Source organism: Marmota monax, unplaced genomic scaffold (genome assembly GCF_021218885.2).
Source record: "Marmota monax isolate L192 unplaced genomic scaffold, Marmota_monax_Labrador192_F-V1.1 WCK01_AAM20220418_F8-fsc00026, whole genome shotgun sequence".
NCBI lineage: Eukaryota > Metazoa > Chordata > Mammalia > Rodentia > Sciuridae > Marmota > Marmota monax.
Window position 1 is genome coordinate 9,478,893 of NW_026693108.1, and position 20,910 is coordinate 9,499,802.

The 20,910-nt window shown below is 38.3% G+C and overlaps 1 protein-coding gene across 3 annotated transcripts in view; it reads left to right on the forward strand.

Moving 5' to 3' along the window:
- Positions 1 to 20,910, forward strand: part of Fgf14 (fibroblast growth factor 14) — a 657,991-nt gene that overhangs the window by 413,675 nt on the left and 223,406 nt on the right. Inside the window, exon 1 of one of the 3 annotated variants that reach the window (XM_046454900.2) lies at positions 13,635 to 14,419. The exons of the other annotated variants lie outside the window; for them this stretch is intronic. Coding sequence (XP_046310856.1) covers positions 14,227 to 14,419 — 193 coding nt within the window. The 5' untranslated portion in view covers positions 13,635 to 14,226. Of the gene's footprint in view, positions 1 to 13,634; positions 14,420 to 20,910 lie in introns of those variants that run through there. 3 annotated transcript variants of the gene reach the window in all.

Sequence of the window (20,910 nt, forward strand, 5' to 3'; positions counted from 1 at the left end):
ATGATCATGCAGGTGCTACATGCTCCTTATTTTCATCAGGGGAAAATGCAAAAAGTTAAAAACATAAAGCAATAGTCCACCACCCACTCATAATACCATTTATTCATTCATTTCCTATGTTTTTATGTTCATCGTATATGATGGCATATAGCTCCCATGTGCTATGTCTTGAGTACATTTTACATGTAACCATTCTATCTGGAATATTAATAAAAATGTGTGGGGAAGATCAGCATATAAATAGCCAGATAAATCAATGGATCTTATTGCTAACCTAATGGGAAAAGGAAGTTCTCCATGAATTACTCTACACTTTTTTTCTATGAAGCTGTGTCCCAATTTGGGATTTTTTTTTTCATTGGAGATGTTCTGCCCAGAATCCTCATGTTCCTCTTCTCTGTCTGGCAACTACCTATTATCTTTTAAATCCTAACTCCAAATATTACTGTTCCCATGAGACCTCTCCTGACCCATACCAGGTAGAACTGATTCTCCACTGTTCTTGCACATGCTTTACATGAAAAGCCTCCCTTAGTCACATGTAGCCATCTTCCCAACTCTGCTGAGCTTCTGAAGAGTAGAACCACTTTCTCTTCATGTCTGAATGCTGGGTCTAGAGATGGACAGTCAGTGCTCACTGAATTTCCTGAGTGAATTAAGGAGTGCGTGAAGGAAATGCATTGAACATATAAACTAAGATAATTGTCTCTATAAAAAATATGTTTGTATAAAATATTGATTGTGGTAGACCAGTTTTGCAATACAAGATGTAATAATTCAGATTCACTCAAGTTATTTAAGAATAGCATACATATCTGCACAGAAAACAACGCAGATAACCCATTGGATAAATTAATAATTTGTACTACTGGGAAGCAGGAGAGACATGGATGGAGGAATCAGGTCACTGGGGGCATGTCCCTGGGGACCATATATTGTCCGTGGCCTCTTCCTTTCTCTCTCTGACTGCTTTCTGGATGCCCTGAGCTGAACAGCTTTCCTCTGCCACACCTTCTGCCATGATGTTCTGCATCATCTCAGGCCCATGGTAATGGAGCCAGCTGACCAGGGACTAAAACTCTGAAACCCTGAACCAAAAAATAAATCTTCCTCCTTTAAGTTGTTCTTCTCAAGTGCTTTGGTTACAAAAATGAAAAACTTATAAAAACAGCACTGGGCAAAGAATCACAGTGATGAGAAGCCCAGCACCTTAGACTGCTCTTTTCTTATTCTCTTCCTCCCTTTGACAAACTCGGACTGTGAAACTGGGTTTGCTTCACCCTGGGGAGGTGGAGCCCCTGTAGTTGGGAGCACTGTGCTAAAGAGCACTGTGGTTAGTGCCAAAAAAGATGCTCTGAAGTAGCAAAAGAGCTAGGCATAGGTGACATGAATGTCCTGAGGAAGGTAGAATGATCCTCCAAAAGGCCATGAAGAGGCCACTATATAGTCATTAAAAAAAAAAAAGACTCTTAACAAAAGTCTAGGAAACTGTCCTCTGACTCATAGCAAGATGCTGAGGGCAAAATTTTGGACTGTGTGATATCAAAATATGTTATGTTATTCTCTCCTGTCTTTAGTCAAAAACACCTGACATAAACAATCTGAGGCTTGTCCTACTAGAACTACACCTCTCGAGAAGATCGCTAAGCCCATTTCATGGAGAAATGAACACAGGCTGAGTATGGCTGAGCCATCTTCCTCCTAGCACAGCTGACCGCATCCATGAAGCATCTTGGGAAAAAAATGAACCATTAACCCTGCCTGTTGGGAAAGATTCATTTATTGATGTGTCTTAGGCTCTCAAATATGTATATATGATATGGAAGAAAACCTGCCAAGTAGAATAACTTCGTTCTTGACCCATTTCTGTTAACCACTGTGCTCTCTTGTCTCCTGAAGCTAGTTTAAAATGTCTGTCGGGATCTGAGAAAGGTAGAGAATAATAACACAAAAGTAGCCAGGGAGCCCAGGAGTGGGCAAGAGGAGTTTAGGGAGCTGAGCATCTTCTATAGCCCTAAAATTGTCCTTTAAAATGTGCCCATCATGTTCTGCTTCAAATGATTATTTTTTTTTCCTGAGGTGCTTTCTCCCCTGTTCACATAAAACTCTTGGAAATATATTTGATTCCTTGAAAAATCTTTCACTGAAACAATACCTTGCATTTGTAGCCATACTAGATGGTTAAGGCAAATTCTTACCTAAGGAGCCAGTCTAAATTTCTAAGAGGAAAGAGCAATTATCTACTACCCCTAAAGCTACATCAAAAATGAAAAAGGAATGGGGAAAAAAGACTTTCAAAATCGATTTCCTTCATTTGGTGATAGCCGTAGGCCCCAAATCTCATTTTGTAGAGCATCACATGTTGAGCTTTAGTTTTATTTAGCTCAATTCTATGGCCCTAAATCTCATGAAATCCGTGTTATAAACTCAAGAAATTAAATTCTTCAAGGATTTATGTGGGGCTTAGAAAATGCATTCTCACGATGTGCAGGGGAACATCACGGCCCTCTTCCACAGTGGCTGACAACGCTACACTTTGTTTCTTTTCTTTTTTTTTTTGATAGACATAATAATTAAAGTTCTAAGAAATTCAGGAAAGTAGGTAAGTAACAAAGAGGTTCAGAAAAATGATCATGTCACTCTGAGCAGGGAGTAAAGAACTGAGAAGACAGGAGCAGACAGGAGCAAGAGACTCAGTCAAATAAACGGCTGGGGTTTAAAAAATGTGTGTGTGTGTGTGTGTGTGTGTGTGTGTGTGTGTGTGTGATTGTGAGAGAGAGGGGGAGAGGGAGAGGGAGAGGGAGAGGGAGAGGGAGAGAACACACAGGTGCATAGGTACACCTGTGCATAGGAACAGGAATCTTCATGGAAAATCTGGCATCCTGGAACTGTCCATGGTAGTAGAGTCAGGGGGTCACCATGGTGTGCTAGTCAAGAGTTCTCTTTCCATGTGGGTCCCTTGTGGTAGACTGAATAGGAGTCTTTCAATGCTGCCCCCCTCCTTCTCCCTGCAACCTGTGAAATATATTAATTCGTGTGGTACAGGGAACTTCTCAGATGTGATTGTGTTAAGGACCCTGGATTATCTTGATAGGCCCAGTGAAATTGCTAGAGTCCTCATAAGGGGAGGCAGGAAGATTGAAGTCCGTGTTAGGAGAGGTGATGGTGGAATCAGGACTGGAAGGAACCACAAGGAATGGATCACAGGCCCCAGAGGGTGGCCTCCAGAAGACTTTTTAAAAATCAAGGAAACAGATTCTTCCTCCAAATCCTCCCCAAAGTTCTATTGGTATCTTGATTTTAATCCAATGAAATTGGTTTGGAACTTCCTACTTCTAGAACTATAAAAGAATGAATGTGTGTATTTTTTAACCAACTAAGTTTGTGGTATTTTGTTATAGAAGCAACAGGAAACTGATACTGTAGGTTACTGAAAAAGATTTGGAGAAAATTTAAAGATCTTTTTTTTTTATTTCAATGCTTATACATAAAGTGGAAACTAGGCTCAGGAATAAGTCATAGATTTATAATTATCATATTTCCCTAAGTGCATGTACTTTGGAAATTAACTTTCAGATACATATTTCAAATGTAGATTATAAGATCACAGATAGATTGATAGCTGCTTTTTCAGACTAATAGCTACTTTTTCAGAACTCCAAGGCTTCTTGTATTTAGCTGGATTTCCTGAAATCCTACATGCTGAGGTATAATTTCTCTCAGGGACTAGAGACTTCAAAGCAAGATTTAGAGGGAAGCAATCTCTGAGTTTCAGAGAGCTTTTGGAGGACTATAGAATATAATAGTCCCTGATGAACTTTGAGGTCATATGACTAGAGTATGTGACCTTTGATACACTGGTGTTTAATCTCAATTGTAACTTTGCTGTCACTAAATTGTGCCAAAAACACTGTAGAAATTTTTCATGTAAAGGTATTTTTAATAAAATGGAAAAAAATGTAGAAAAGTTTAATATTGGGATTAGAGATTATTTGTACTTATCACTTATTATTATATTTCAAATTTTTTGCAATGAGTGTGCATTAGAGTTAGAAAACATAGCATGAACTATAATATTCTCATTCTTTCTTCATCTCCCTGGGCAGGCATGGGTTCTTTTTCTGGATTTGGTTATAGATTTCTTAAACAGTTGGATAAAACTGTGACCCCTGATGCTATAAAACTTCACATGCGCAACTTTTTTAGAATGATTTTCAAGGAGAATCACAGATAACCCTAAACCTTTTCTCAAAGCTGCTAGGAGCCCTTGGCTTCACATGATGGTACTTATTTTACCCATGGTGCTATGATAGTCAGATCCCAAATAACTGCTTCTGGGTGGCAGGTAGTATAGTAAAGAAAACAAGAGTTTGCTTATGTTCTACTTTCTAGCAGTAAAAATCTGGCAACCATGAAACATTCGTGGGGATTAATTCTCTCTCCCATTGAATGGACATCATAGCACCCACTTCATTCAGTCTCAAAGCACTTCACAAACCATTACACATATATCATTTAGATGTTTCCTAAATTGAGATATACAGTGTTATTTCAAAGTGAAAGAATTATGATTTGAATATATCCTACACTTTAACATTAATTTCATTTACACTTCACTATTATCTAGAAACATTTATTTTCTCTTTTTTCCTTTTAATTTACATATAATTTGACATGCATATGGGGTACAGCAAGACCATTCAGCACATGCGCATACATGACCAAATCTGGGTAATTGGCGCTTCCATCTTCTTACATATATATGGTGTCCGTATCTCTAGAGCCTCTGAATTCCTCTCTCCTAGTTTTTTATGAGATATGTGATGGGTTGTGGTAAACTACCATCATCCCACCATGCTGTGGAGCATGGCAGCTGATGATTCCCGTCGAAGTGGTCTTGATGTCTGTAATCTAACCTCCCTCTACTTGTCTCACTGCTCACTACACTACTCTCTTCCTTAAGATAAACTGTTTTGACATCCACAATAGAATGAGAATATGCACTACTCATTTTTCTGTGCCCTGCTTATTTCAATTAACATAACATCTACTACTTCTGTTTTGCCTCAAATAATAGGATTTCATTCTTTTATATGGCTGATTAATATTCCCTTGTGTATACATATCACATTTCCTTCCTCTGTTCATCTGCTGAGGGACACCCCAGTGTTCCTTATCTTGCCTATTGTGAAGAGTGTTCTATGAATGTGCGTGTGCAGATCTCTTTATATGCTGATTTTATTTCCTTTTTACATACACCCCACAGTGTCATGCCTGGCTGGTATAAAAATTCTACTCATATTTATTTTTATATTTACTTAGTGGTGCTGGGGATAGAACCCAGGGCCTTGCACATTCCAGGCAAGCACCCTGCCACTGAGCTACGCCCTATCTCAGTGGTTCTACTTTGAGTTATATAAGGCTCCGCCATAATGTTCTTCATAATGGCTGTATGAATTTATAATCCTATCAAGAGTTTATTAATAGTACCCTTTTCTCTATATCCTCACCAATATTTTATTTTTTACTTTTTTAATGATGTTCACTGTGACTGGGTGGAGATAGTGTATCATTGTGACTTTTTGATTTGCATTTCTCTAATGAACAGTAATGTTGAGTATTTTTTTCATATACTTGTTGGCAATTTGTGTATCTTGATTTGAGAAATGTCTAAAGGTCTAATCACATAATTTGACCATTTTCAAGTAAGATTATTTTGGATTTTTGTCTTTTTTTTTTTTTTTGCTATTGCACTTTTTGAGTTTTTTATATATTCTGGATATATTAAGCCTACATTCTTAAGGTGGTAATGAAAACAGTTTTGAACTATAACATTGGGAATTGGAAGTTTGCAGATCGTTGTTCTTTGGAAATCACTAATGCTTCATAATTATCTTTGTGTAGAATCAGAAACTTATTTACATGTTTTGGTGTGTGTGTGTGTGTGTGTGTCCATGTGTGAAGATGCACATGTTTATATATGTACATAACTCATATACACTAATGCAAGGACAATCTCAATCTAGGACATTTAATTCCTATTAAGGTAAATACTCTAATAATCATTGAATAAAAATTAATTATAATGTTAAATTACAGATAAGGTTGTATCATATGCATAAGCAGAATCTTTGCACTGATATCAGAAATGAAAATTTTTACCTAAAACATTTTTGGAAAGTGAATAATATATTTTGTCTGCTAAGATATTCAACAATCTTTTAAAATCCACTAATTTATCACTAAAATTAATGGCATTATTATCTTCCACTACTAACTTATAATAAGGAAAGATAAGTGAATATTCACAACTTTGAAACTGAATGCTTTCCACCTTATAAATTCACTTTAATATAGAATTCTGGAAACTGCTAAGAATATTTTTCCAACTTATTAGCCAGATTTTAAAAATATACTAGATTTGTAAAGTTAAGCCATCTGTTAGTATCAATCTGGTATTTTTCTATAGGGAAAGATGCTCACAAATTTTTGGTACCAATAGTTTTCAGTTTTTTCTTTATTGAATCAAAATATCAAGCAACAATAAAATTCCTTCCAGGTTTTTTTTAATAGATGGCAATCTGTTGCTTACTAAAAATAAATAAATTCAGCAAAGTTAATCAACAAGACTGGTATAGCGTTAATACAATTAATTAGTTTTTGAAACTCTGAAATACTTTAACATAGCTTTAGATTACTCTTTGAATCTTAAATAAAGGTCAATAATACTATCATAGAAATAAATAAAATATGATTTTGTACTTGGACTATAATGAGTCTTAATTAACTAGTTGAAAGTTTGTGTCAAGAGCATTGTTAACATTATTTTGGTGTTTTTCCAAATTAGTAAAAACAAGAGACATCGATATTGGCCACATTTCCAGAAATATACATTTCAAATAGAAGGTATTAGTCCCAAAGAGAAGATGAAAATAAATGCCAATATACACTTTTCATCATGCTGAAGCCTACCCCAAACTATCTTGTAATAAATTGATTTCTGCAAAATCAATGTTGAACCCCATATTTTATCCTTAATTTAGGAGATGTTTAAGAATTTCAAAAGTGATTGACATAGAGGAAGAAACCATGTGATGAAATGGAACGAGCAACTCATTGTATGAAGATGATAAAATACATACACAGGAAATATTTGTGGAAGAGTTATTTTCACCCCATGTGCCTTTTCAGTTCCATGCTACTAGGAGTTGTGGAAATTAAAATATCAACAACAGAGAGTTGTTTCAAAATACAGGTGCTCTTGAGCACTTAAGATCTTTTTTTTTCACTTAATTTTTTTTTTGTTTAGATATATGGTATCTAAACAAAACAGAGAGCACAACAGGGCTGACAAAGTTATAATTGCCATCTATAGAGTAGTATAATGCTATTAAACCATATCTCATTGATCTTAAGATGAAAATTCTTTTATGTATAAACATCTGAAATTAGTAGACTAATCCATGGAATGATATAATTTAATAAAGAGTTTTTTTTTTTCCTTTTTTGATATGTAAAATAATGATGCCTTTTAAATTAATAGTTTCCTAGAGTTGATGAACTTGGGAAAGTTGAAATAGTGCCTGTTGCAATGGCAGACATTAAAGAAAAACAGGCAGATTATTACTTTGTGAAAAATAACAAGTGAGAGAATTTAATATAGACATTAATGTACAATATATGTCCTTTGGATATTTTGTTTACTTGAAAAAGAATTAATAATAAAAACTGGACTTTTTTTAGCAAACCATGCAAAAAATTATCTATTTGGAATTCAAGACATATACATAACAAAATCACCTAGAACATCATAGAAACTCAGAAATCAAGGGCAAAGTGCCCCCTTTAATAATGGAACCAATATTAGTAAGGCACTTTCTTCTTTATATATTTTCTTCCCTTAGGATCCGTTTACTTTTATGTTTATAGTTAAATCTGGAAAATGTCTTCATATGGTTTCAAATTCTGTGATGGCCTGGAAGTAGCAAATTCAAAAAGGGGCAACCTAAAATCAAGGGAGAAAACAATATGTTTTTGGTGGGGTAGGGGCTGAATCCTAAGGACCAGTAGTGACGTTCTCTCTTGTTCAAGAGAGGTCAGTGTTCACAGCCTCCAGAAAGCCCTACTGACTTTCAGACTCAAACTATACGTCATGTCTGGCTAAGCTTAAGCCATCAAGCAAAGGCAAAAGTACTCTTTTTATCCCACTTATAGGGTTGAGATTGTATGTAATCTAGATGGAATTTTAGATGTTTTGTTGCTTAAAGACATCAAGCACCATGGGGTAATTCATCCTTGACAGACTGGCCTAAGCAAGATTTTCTGTACCTTTTACTTGGTATTAACTGTCTGTCCATGCATCCAACTTCTTAATTTTTCTATAAACAAATACTTACTGAGCACCTCCTCTGCTGACGCAATTTTAAGCTCTGGATATGTGTCATTAAACAAAGAAAGATGAGATAATACTTTGTCTTTACATTTAGGCTGATACATAAGCCTCATTGGCTTATATTGTAAAGGCGGGAATAGGTAAGGAAAATACATAGAAATTTTTAAAATCCTGAGTATTTATGTAGAACCATAAAGCCAGGAGGGCAGGGATTGTCTATGTTTGTGGTCTGTGGTTTTGAATAGCTTAGTGAGTAGATTTAAGCAAAGAATTGGAGGAGGTAAGAGTCAGGGAACAAACAGTTACATCTTGCCACAGGAGGTTTCAGGTGGGTTGAGGATCAGCAAGGGGTGAGTGAAGGGAGAGAGAGAGAGATGATGATGTCAGAGAACAAATGAAGGCCAAGGTGAAACACAATAATGCCAGACACTGGAGGCCACTGTGAGGATTGCAGTTTCTGTAGATGTGTAGAATTTTGAGCAGGGTTGTGATGTCATCTGCTTTTTACCTTTAATGCTCTGGCTATAATGTTGAGGGGATATGAAGAAGAACAAGGTGGATCTCAAGAGACCAATTAGGTAGTCTAGATGATGATGGTTTGAAGGTAGCTGTGGAGATATTGAAAGACATCATATTCTGGGTATATTTTGAAAAATTGAGTGAATATATTTGGATGAGTACAAATGGGAGTGGGGGGTGGTAAAGAAAGAATGAGATCAATGTGAAGCCAAAGCTTTTGGCCTAAAGAATGAAAGGGACAAGGGTGGCTATTCTAGAGACAGGGGAGATTGTAAGAAAAGGAGGTTCTGTCTTGACCACGTGACATATAAGGTGCCAGTTGCGCATCTTTGTAGAAGATATCATTCTAGCTTCTGTTAGGCTAAATGGCATTAATTGTTAATATAGGCATAATGGAAACATTTAGAAGGGACACAAGATTTGGTGTTAATTGGAGATGGTGATGTTGGGGTGGATAGCGTGAAGATTTTCCAGAGAAGGTATCTCTGTTGAAAGTTAAGCCAGACTGTACACTTCATGAGGACAGAGCCCAAAGCTCTATTTATTTCTATTTTTTTAATTTTAAAAATCAGTTGGATTTTCTCCTATAGAATCGACATATATACTGACCCAGTAAAGACTTGACCCTTGGATTAATTAATACCTATCATGAAGAGTTAAGTGGTTATCAACAACTACTGTTTATTAATTTTCCATTTTGTGTCAGGTACAGCTGTAAGTACTTTAGTATATATGTTCTTAAATCATCATAATCAGGATAGTTCTGCAGAAGAAGAAACTGAGGCTCAGAGAGGTTAAGTGAATGGCTTGTGGACACAGTTAAAGCTCTATTTGTCATGCTACAACAGTGGTCGTAGCCACCGCTTTATATTACCAAGAGGAGCATGAAGAAGGGTCAATGAAGCATTCCAGATAGAGGGAGCAACACAAGCAAGTGGAAGTCTAAGAGGACATAAGCAGCTTCAGGAGATCTTCTAGCACAGAGAAGTGGCGAACAAATTACCTTCCGATGCACTGATGTCCATGTGACATTTGTCAGTTTTAGAAGTATTTTCTTGTAGGCCCTCATAATAACTTACTAGAGGAAAGGCAATGTTTTTATTATTAGTCTTTTGGCTGGGGAAATCGGTTTACAGGGCTGAGTTCACAAATCTAGTAAATAATGATTCAGGTTTGAACTTAGACTTCTCTCACCAAAAATGTAAGATATTTCCTTACATTTCTGATTCTTTAAAATCTTGTCATGTATCTGTTAAGAAAGTGAGGAAATATACATGGATATGGATACACGCATATACACACATATTTATGTGCATATATATATATATATATATATATATATATAATTTGAAAAAGAATTTACAAGATAGAAATGAGGCGTATGGAATATGGTGATAATATTAGGGGTCATCTGTTGAGCAGCAGACCACACGCTGCACTAGTATATTTACCTTAAACATAGTTGAGCAGATTTTCTTATCTACATTTAAAAGAAGAGGAAATTGAGACTGAGAGAAACAAAGCAACTTTCTAGTGGTCACCGTACAGCCAGGGAGTTGTAGAATCAAGAAATATACCAAGACGGTCTGAAAAGAGTTCAGACTCCTTCCCATCTGGTCTGGAGCTACACTACCTGGACAGCACTCCATTCGTATATGCGTGTCTTTATAACGTCAAAGGCGAAATTAATAGCCCTAAGAAGGTTCTGATGAGTGAGAAATCATTTTCTGTGTTATAGTAACCTTTGGATTTGTTCGCGCCGGAATCCTTTTCCAACCCAGCTTCACAAGCTCTATTATCACAGTTTAAGACAGCAGATGGCTCTCTTGCGTTTTCTTTCACTTATCTCCATCTGTAAACAACTAACCAGCGTTTTGGGGGAGGTAAGAGGGAAAATGCAGGGTGTAAGCTGAAAGACTTTGATCATTCCAATTCTGCCCATCTCCCCCAATTCCTATTAATATAAGAAACCACAAAGAAGAGACACGACCTCTTGAGGTCTGTGAGATTCACGATCTGAATAGATACCCCTAGACCCAGGAGTCTGGTGTTCAGGCGCTGCGCCAGGGGTCTGAAAGCATCAAGAAAGCAAGCAGAGTATTTCTCTGTTATCGAAAAAGCAGAAAGGCTTTGTGATCCAAGGTGTGGTATTAACGTCATTAGAAGTTGTAAGGATTAATTACCATTCCATCCTGAATAAAAAGGGGGGGGGGGTGGAGAAAAACTGCGTTTAAGTGGGAAGAGTATCAGAGACTTGTCACAGGCAGCTTCTTGAAATCCCTGCTACTGGCCTCTGCTTGGGAACTGCCAGGGCACGGTCCCTGTCCGCGGTGCTGAATTTCAGCTTCATACGGAGGTTGGTGAACACAAGAAAGGGTCCACAGGAGCCAAGAGACCACCTCCCTGCCTACCTCCCCAACCCAGAGATTTGGGAAATGACTGCAGTATGAAAACCTGCCAGGAAAGAAAATATAGTCATAATAACACGAAGTTTAATCTCATTCTTTTCAAATTAACATACTTGGCACATACATCCAAAGTTTTAAAAAATCTTTAAAAACAAACTAGGAGTGCTGGTGAGTTGTAGTAGTTTTAAAAGGTCACTTAACATTTTCTTCTTTGATAAAAAGCACTACAAGAAGGTTTAGATAAAACAATTTGCTTTAATCATGAATTCATTCAGAAATTTTAAAGTAGAACTTCTAAAATGCCCAAATGGCTTCTCCTTAATAATGAAAGTCAAGAGTAATGGCTCTTAATGTTCAGTGGGGCTTTTCCAGTGAACCAGAAAAGGGCAGATATATGTCAATAGGCATTTTATTAGGCATGTCCATTTCTGTATAGATGGCTCTCCTCTTTATAGGCAGGTACAGGGCAATACAATATAAATACATACTCACTGAAAATGGAAGAACAAAGACATATGACACAGAAAATAAAGTCATAAAAGCAGGACAAAAATAATTAACATCCCATTTTCCCCACTTTTACTATCTCCTGGTAATCAGAAACTGCAAATCTTTGGCAAAGTAGCTGCTATATTCCTTTAAGCAATTAAGGTCTTTCTTAGATGTAACAGCAAGGTGAAGAAAATAAATTTACAGAGTATGCCCTTTAATGTTAAATGTTATGCATTATCCTAAAGTCAGTGTCATCTGCACTGAACCCAAATCTTCACACCCCCTCCCCATTAGATAAAATTCTCTTTCCCAAAGGAGACTTGTTAGTAAATATAGAGTAAACATAATAAATAGCAGTGGAGCAGCGCCTGCTTCTTGGAGAGGCCATGAATAAGTGTGTGAAGCAGGTGTCCAGACTCCCTGTGAGGAGTTCTTGGCGGCAATTCTCCCTCTTGCCTGGTGGCGAGTCTTTGTAGTACTTTCTGCCTATTCCTGAGACAAAGAAAAAGTATGTTTTGGTTCAGAACTGCTCCCAGGGCTGTGTGTGCAGTGTGTGTCCCCTTTCAGCTCTAACGCAGTCACCGGAGAAGATTTTTACAAGTCTCTTGATTATCAAATGAGTCTTCTTTCTCTGTCTTTGCACTGAATTATAAGAACTCTCGTTTTACATTTCTTTTGCTTTACCTTCCTGTGATGATAAGCAAAATATAGGGAAGAAGCCTGGAGCAAAAGCCACGCTTGGTTCAGCCACTCCAGTGTATCCTAGAAACCACAAAATCGGTGTTCATCCAAGCATAAAGTGTTTCTCTCCCAACCTCCTTTTTGCAGGTGCCCTCCATCCTCTCCTTTCCTCTTGGACTTTCATATTTTCATATTATCCAAGACAGCACTGTCAGGTCACAGGCAGAAAGCCGAAGGGAGGAGGCAGCAGCTGTTATATTTGAATTTCAGGCGCAGTTCATATGGCTTTGCTCCGTAACAGAGCTTGCCAAAAGACGGCAGTTCATATTAGAGTGTCCTCCGTCTGGTTGCTTTTTGCTGTCACTAGAATGCTGCGACATTCTTTCTTTCCCCTTTCCCATACCCCCAATATTTCTGTCCTGCCTTCTTCAATATTCTCCTGGACATTGATCCTATCCAGCTGCTGATTCCATCCACGGGCAGCGGCTGTCATTTCCTGCTCCAAGGGCTGGCCAGGAGTTTGGGGAATGGGGTCTTTCCATAGTACATAATAACATTTTGCCTGGCTTCTCTTCTCTCTTTTTGCTCTGTGTTGCCGTTTCAAAACGATAAACCTACCCTTCCTAACACAGGAAGGGAGAGTTCAGCAAGTTTGAGTAGACTAGGTGAGGAGCAGAGGCACTTCCTTCTTCCAGACATACTCTCCTCCCTCCTGGTCTCCTTTTTCCCACCTCCTAGCAGCAGTGGGGGGACTTTGGTGCTAAAGGGATTAACCCAGAGAGCAGAAACCACCTCGCCCTCCAACCGCTGCTCAGAGTTTCTGTGGACCAGAAGCCACGTTCAGACCCAGAAGCTTCAGCTAAGCCGCGGCAGCCTCAGAAACCTGCGAGTTTCTTCTAAGAAAAAGCGCACGATATTCCTTCCATTCCACCTGCTTTGGCTCTGCGTTTTATCACCTCACGCCCTGCAATCCTTTCTAGCTTTCGTTTTATTATTTTAAATCATTATTATAAATACTTTTTTTTTTCCGTTCTAAAGAGATACATAGGAGGGAGACCACATAGGTGGTGGGGGTGTAGTGGGGTGGGAACGCAGCGCTTTGATTAGCGATCTCAGGGGAGAAGATTGCTCTCTCCAGATGCTGATTTCCAAAGCACTTGACAATCACCGCCAGAAGCCGAGAGCAGGCGGCGGCGGCGGCACCTGCCCGAGGGCAGCTAGAGCCGGGCGCTGAGACCTGTCCAGCACGCCCTGGACCCACGGACCCTCTGAGACACTGCCGGACTCGTCCTCCACCCGGTGCTCAAGAAGGAAGCGGCCGGCTCTACCTCCCGCGGGGGAGGCGGGCCGGGCAAGAAGACAGAGCTTGCTGCGGTGGCGACCCCCGAGAGGGTTCCGGCGACTCCGGGTGACCGGGAGCGCCCGCAGCTGCAGTCCCGCTCTGGACTCAGGACTCAGACGAGTCTGGGAGGCGGAGGCCAGGACCTCGGGCTCCCGGGGTTCATCCCGCTGCGCCCCGGGCGCATTTACGCGCCTGGCCCCGCGCTAGGTAGACAGGGCGATGGGTCCTAGTCGGGACTGAGAGCCCAGACCTCTCTCCCCAACCCCGCCACACCGCCCCTCCCTCTGCTTTCCCGAGGGCGAGACTTGGTCTGCGCCGCCCCTTTCCTCTCCGGTGCCCCCAGCTCCCCTTCCTCTGTCCCCTCCCTCCCCGGACCCATTCCCTGGACCACCATGGCCGCGGCCATCGCCAGCGGCTTGATCCGCCAGAAGCGGCAGGCGCGGGAGCAGCACTGGGACCGGCCGTCTGCCAGCAGGAGGCGGAGCAGCCCCAGCAAGAACCGCGGGCTCTGCAATGGCAACCTGGTGGATATCTTCTCCAAAGTGCGCATCTTCGGCCTCAAGAAGCGGAGGTTGCGGCGCCAAGGTCTGTGTGGGTCACTGTTGCGAGGTGCGCCTCGGCTGGCTCCGGTCTCCCCAGCCCGGCTGGAGCTCCACCGGGCTCGGGCATCCCCGCCCTCTTTCCCTCCTCCATCCCGGCTGTCCACCCCTCCCCAACCCCCCAGGTCTCCCTCTGAGCGCCTTCCGCGGGGAGCTGTGAATCTGCTGTCAGGCAACCTGTAGCCGCTAAAAACTCAACCCCGCCAAGAGCTGGCAAGTTGGCTGGGTGCTCTCCAGTCGCCCGCGGGCCGGGAGCTGGGAAACCTGTCTCTACTCCCAGACTCCTAGCTAGCTTCCCTGGGCAAGGAGTCTGACTGTAGGACATGGGGGAAGGGATCTTCCTCTCTGCAACTCTAGGATCGCTCCTGCTGCTCACAGTATGATTTGAGGCTCAGGAATTCCTAGGTGCCTGGCTTCCCTTGACCTCCAGAAACCTCCTGGGGTCGCAGTGCTGCTGTGATCCCCTATGGTGCCCTCAGCAGGGGCTGTAGTAAGAAGTGAGCAGAGTGTGTGCGGGGGAGTGAACTAAGGAACTAGTGTGAGATTTACCAGAGAGCTGATTATCAGATAGAGGCTCTGAGAGCTAGCTCTGAAGTCCCTTCATCAAATCTTGGTATGGGGACAGAGCACAGTGAATCCCAAGAAGGATGAGTCTGAGGGGGAGAGGGGTGTTGGAGAAGTGTAAATCCCTAATATGAGACAGTTTTAATTTAAAAACCTCTAACTACATGAACAGACAAGAAATGACTACATGTAGATGACCATAATAGTTACCTTCTATAGTTATTATTATTATTATTATTATTATTATTATTATTACCATCATTTTTATTTTGAGAAACAACTAGCGTCCAGCATGACCTTTTGCTGACTTTAGAATGTCAGGGTCTGAGAAGGCAACCCACTCAGGAGATGGAGCCCAGCCCGTCGTCCCTCTCTTGCTTGTCTGCACATGCAGTTGCTAAGGGTGGTTGTTGTAGGAGCATGTGGGGTGTTGTGAAAGAGAAATGGGGATTGCTTGCTTTTCATAACAGAGTGGGCTTGGCAGGAAACAGAAGAATGTATTTACGTTAATAGGAGTATGCGTTTGCCTGGCACATTGTATTCTCCGTGCTCAGCTGTGTTTGTTTAAGGGCCCTGTGGCTAGAAGACAGGGAAGAGAAGCATATGTTTTGCATGTTTTTCGAATGTATGTGTGTTCACACATTTACAAGTTCATGACCAAAAGTTTTAATATGTGGTTTTATTTTTAAAACAAAGACTAACACTAAATATTTTAAGAAGACAATGGTTCATTGTTTCAATAAGAAATTAGGGATGACTTGCTCTTAGTTTCAACCTTAAAAGGCAAACATCAGAAATGTCAGAGTGCACATCCTAAGGGAAATACAATTATATAAATAGCAGAGGAGAAACTTCTTATAGAGTAGGGAGGAAATGATCTTTCCCACCAGAGTACAAGCTTTTAGGAAAAGTGAATTTTTGCTTTTTGCTTTAGCCTAGAGCCTTCCCCAGCACACCTTGTGCTATGACAAGTCTCCTGCTCTGATTACTGTTGATGGTGGAGCTCCACCTTGTCATGAGCTAACCCGTTGGCCTCTCCCCTCTTATAATCAGAGTGTCATTTGAAGTACAGTTTTCACAACAGCAAGCTCTGAATTTACCATCTCTTTTTAAAGTATATGAATGCATTCTCTTCTAAATAGACTTATTTTGATACAATGACACAGAGTTATTAAGTGCATTCTTTAAATATATAGCAAGTAGATTATAAATGTGGACAACAAACCCTATGTGTGACATTGGGTGATGAAGGAGGGTTAGCTTTATACTTAATAGATAGTTTTATATTTAATCTTAGAAAAGATGGGGTGTATTTCTTTCTACTGTACAGAAATTTCAAAGCTATCTAATAGTCGATTTCTGTTTTCAACTTTGACTGCTCTCTTGGTAGTCAAGAACCTGAGATGATACCAAACTGCATCTGAGTTCACTTCACTACCTTATTTTTGGTGGGAGAATGGAAGAAAAGTTAGAAGGCAATTTCCTCAGAACCTTTCCTTTTGTTTCCCTTATATTTCCTTATAGAAAGAAATATGTTCTTTAGTGGAGAAAAATATAGACATAGATCTTGTGTGTCAAAAAGAAATTAGTTCATTAGTATTGTTAACTTTAAGCAGATATTAAAATCTTATATTATGCACATTACATATTGATAGATACAATTCTATATTATATTTAGCTCTGTATTATTATTTGAGTACTTAAGTATTATTTTAGGAAATATATAAAAATTTATATTATATAATTTATACATTGGTATATATTGATATACTTCTATATTAAATATAATTAATTAATTATGTAAAGATTATTTTGAGAAATATATTAAGAATATTTTTTTATTTCTTATGTACTCTGCACAATAATTGCCCCAGGAAGCTTTTAAAATCTGACTTGTTAATTTAAAGTTGCAACTTTTAGGGGTGGAGGTTTTATACTTGCAAATCCTCAATTTGACAAATAATTATGGAAATTTTACAATATGCCAGGCCCTGCTGCAGGTGTTATCTTCAGATTGGTGAATAGAACTGACATAGTTACTCCCATGATGGAGCTCAGAAACATGGGGCAGAAAGTCACTGCATATGGGCGGGAACAAATTAATAAGAAACTACCGAAATAAAAGTCCTATAAGTTTGTAGAGGTAGAGAATTGTAAGGCAGAGAATGGTGGAGGAGAGGGTGTTCTGGGGAAGGATCTAATTAGATGAAGCAGTCAGGGTGCCCCATGCTCAGATCTACAAGTTGAGAACTGACATCTGAGAAAGATTCAGAGGTTTAAGGACAGGTAGAAAGAACGAAGCCAAGGCTTGGAAGTGGGGAAACTATCCTGTTGAGAAAAACAATTGTGGATAATACAGGCTGCCATGATTGCAAATAAAACAAAGAATAGCTCCGTATTTTGTGTCATAGGGAAAGGTAGTAGACATTTCCTAAATTTAGGAACTTTTTAATACGCATTGAGGAGTACTTAATGTAAAGAGTGTGGAGTTGAAACGCTACTCCCATCCTCACCTTCACAACCCCTCTTCCCACATAGAGCAATTGTTGCACTGATGGACTTGGTCTGTGAGGGCCATTTTCAGGATGGCTATTAGCTGTGCTCATGGACACTGCCACTCCATGCTGTCTTCCTGACTCACCTTCCTCTCCCCTCCCCTACTTCCAGAGACTCCAATCACAACTCAGAAGCCCCCTCATTAACTGCTTCAAAATCCTTGTCATTTTTTCTGTATGTTTTTTTTAAGAATGCTTAGAATCTCCCCCTCCTTTTTATATTCACCTGTTGAAATTATTCCTATTCATGAAATATTCCTGTCTCTGAAAGCTCAGAGAAAGTATCATCTCCTTTGAGAAGTCTTCCCTCATTGCATAGAATTAAAAATAACCCTCCAGTGGCATCGTGTGCTCTTGTATGAGTTCTTGTATGTTCTTACTGACAGCTGATAGTCATTACTGAGTGCACATCTTTATTTGATTCCTTGTAATGATTTGATTCATCATTGCCTTGTATTGGAGTGGAACAAGGAAGGTCAACAGGTCCAAAGCTCACAAACATGGCCTTGAACCACACTGCTCTAACTAAATCATTTTGGAAATAAAGACATTATTTTAAATCTGTTTTTTTATTTTTCCTAAATAAATACATGGATTTTATCTTATTTTAAAGGGATTAGAGATCAAGTACATGGTTGTGAGTTATTTACAAGAAACAAAAATATAAGCAATCTCCTTTTAAGGCTTACATAACATATGAAGATACATATTTAGAGGATATGTTACATTAACTAAAGAAAGAGGAATACACAGGAAATCAACATTTCACAAATAGTTTTATTTGGAATACTAAAAAATGAAAACTTAAACAGAAAATTAATGCAGTTATGTATAATAAACATTTTATCCTAAATGCGTGACATTTTTACTTTGAATTTTTAAACCAAATAAGAACCTTGATTGCTTACAGGATAATAACCTTTCAAAAATCTTTGGTGTGACTAATGCAATGTTTCTTGCAATTCATTTATTTTTTGGCTACTATCATAGAAGCCATGGCATTATAGGCCATGTAAGTTTAATCAGTGGTATGTGGCTTTCTTACTAACACATCTTACCTAAAATAAATTATAGGGTGTCAAAAGAAATAAGGAATGAAAAATGAGCTACTTATAATGTGTTTTCAAGTTAATATGTCATTTATAAAGTAGAAATGTATGTGCACCTACACAAACAAAACTGCTTTGTTCCAGTGTGGTAGTGAAATTCATCAGTTTCCAAAGAAATGAGAAGTGTCCTTTCTTCTTACAAGGTTCTGTGCAAGGGAAGAAGTATCTACCCTCTAAGAAAGTAACCATCAGCAAATAGGAATCACAAGACTTCCAGTATTTGGGCTACTATTTTAGAGCCATTACCATATGATTATAAGAAAAAGTCAGTGTTCAGATCAAAGTAAAATAAGATAACTTTCCTACCACTAAAGACACATTCCTTTTCTTTGGAAGTGTTTTTTGTTTTTATTCTTTAGTTTTGGTTGCTTTTTTTTTCTTTTGTTTTTGTTTGCTAAGACTGCAGGAATCTTGCTATACATCTTTTGATAATACCTGTTGCTAACATCCTATGTTTTTTGTTAATTATTATAGTTGGTTAAAATTATAGCGTTTCTAAATTGAAATGTCTAGTTTTTGTTTTTTTTTTTTAAACAAGGGATATTTTGCAGTGCGGTTTCTTAATGAAAAATCTTATGGGAATATTACTGTATTGTTAAATGAAATAATATTAGAGACAAAAACGTATATGTTGCTTGTTTATACATATATTTTTTTCCTTATGCTTAATTATTTAATTATTTTGTTTTCAACGAATGGGAAATATTTTGTATAGATTTCTAAACATGGTTAACACTGCCATGGTGCAATAAACTTAAAAATGCCGTGACAAAGTATAAAATAGCTTACTAGGTTAAGTTAGGTATAATTAAAGCTAAAAAACATGGTTTGTTTTGGGTTGAGTTCTACTCAAAGAGTCAGTTGAGTTTATATATACTTAGAAAATAGCTAATACTGAATGGTCAATTATCCAGTAAATAAATCCCTTGACAAATATTTCAGAGGCACTGAGCCCCCCTCCCTTTTCACTCCTCACATCAATTACAAATTTTACTTTATATTGCACATTAGCAGAATTTTTAGGATAGTTCTACATTCAGCAGCAAATTTATGTTTTTTTGTTAATAATTTTATGACTTTAATATTATTTTATTCATTTTTAAATTTATTTATAACCAAGCATAGCTTCATACATTATATGTATTAATGGGGTGTTACATGATATTTTGATATACATATATATTGAATAATGTTTTTATCAGGTTAAAGATCTATCTCTTCAAACATTTATCATTTTTAATGGTAAAATATTTGAAATCCTTTCACCTAGCTTTGGAATTCATGGTTCATTATCATTATCTAAAGTCTCCCTAGTCTGCAGTTTCACAACAGAACTAACCCAGTACACATTGATCACCTTTCTCTCCCACCTCCCCATACTCTCCCATCCGCTGGTGACTCCTATTCTACTCTCCACTCCTATGAGATCAACTTTTTACATTTCCCACATGAGTGAGATCATGGGGGACTTACCATTCTGTTCCTGGCTTATTTTCAGTTTTTAACATAACTATCCCCAATTCCATCCATATTATTGCAAATGACAGAATTTTATTCTTTTCATGTTGTATAGTATTCCATTATGAATACATACTGTGCTTTCTTTATCCATTCATCAGTTGACAGACGTCAGGCTGTGTCCATTTCTTGACCATTATGCAAAATAGAAATGGAAATATAGGTACCTCTTCAATTCTTTTAAAATGCTACTTTAATAACAATTATTTTCAAACTACGAACCTCCTCTGTGTAAAGTGGTAAGTCCTCTAAATTTTGAAAATTGACTTAATTTAAAAAGAATAGCAGAAATTTAAAGGGAAAATATTTTCAATTTAATTTATTCATTTAGTTCTGGAATTCTAGATTTTCCTTCCTTTTAATATTTTACATTAATTTCATTCCAAATGATGAGAAACTTCTAGACCAAAAGGACAATTTAGATCATGTAGGGTGTATGTGATAATTTAAATATTGTTATTTTATCACCTAAGAGCTGAAGAAATAAACCCATAAAGGTAAACTCAAATATGTAAGTGACCAATTTAGAGAGGTTAGCACAATTCTAAGCCAATGGTGTTGGCATGACTAGAAAAAAACAGCTTAGTAATTTAATCTACTATGGTCCCAGTGTTCATTTCAAGAAATTCAACTTTTTCTTGAGGTCAGAGGTGTCAAGGGAGAGCAGTAGGAATCTGGACACCATTTCTGAATTATATGGGGTAGTCCCTACTTTGTCACTCAGGGGAATG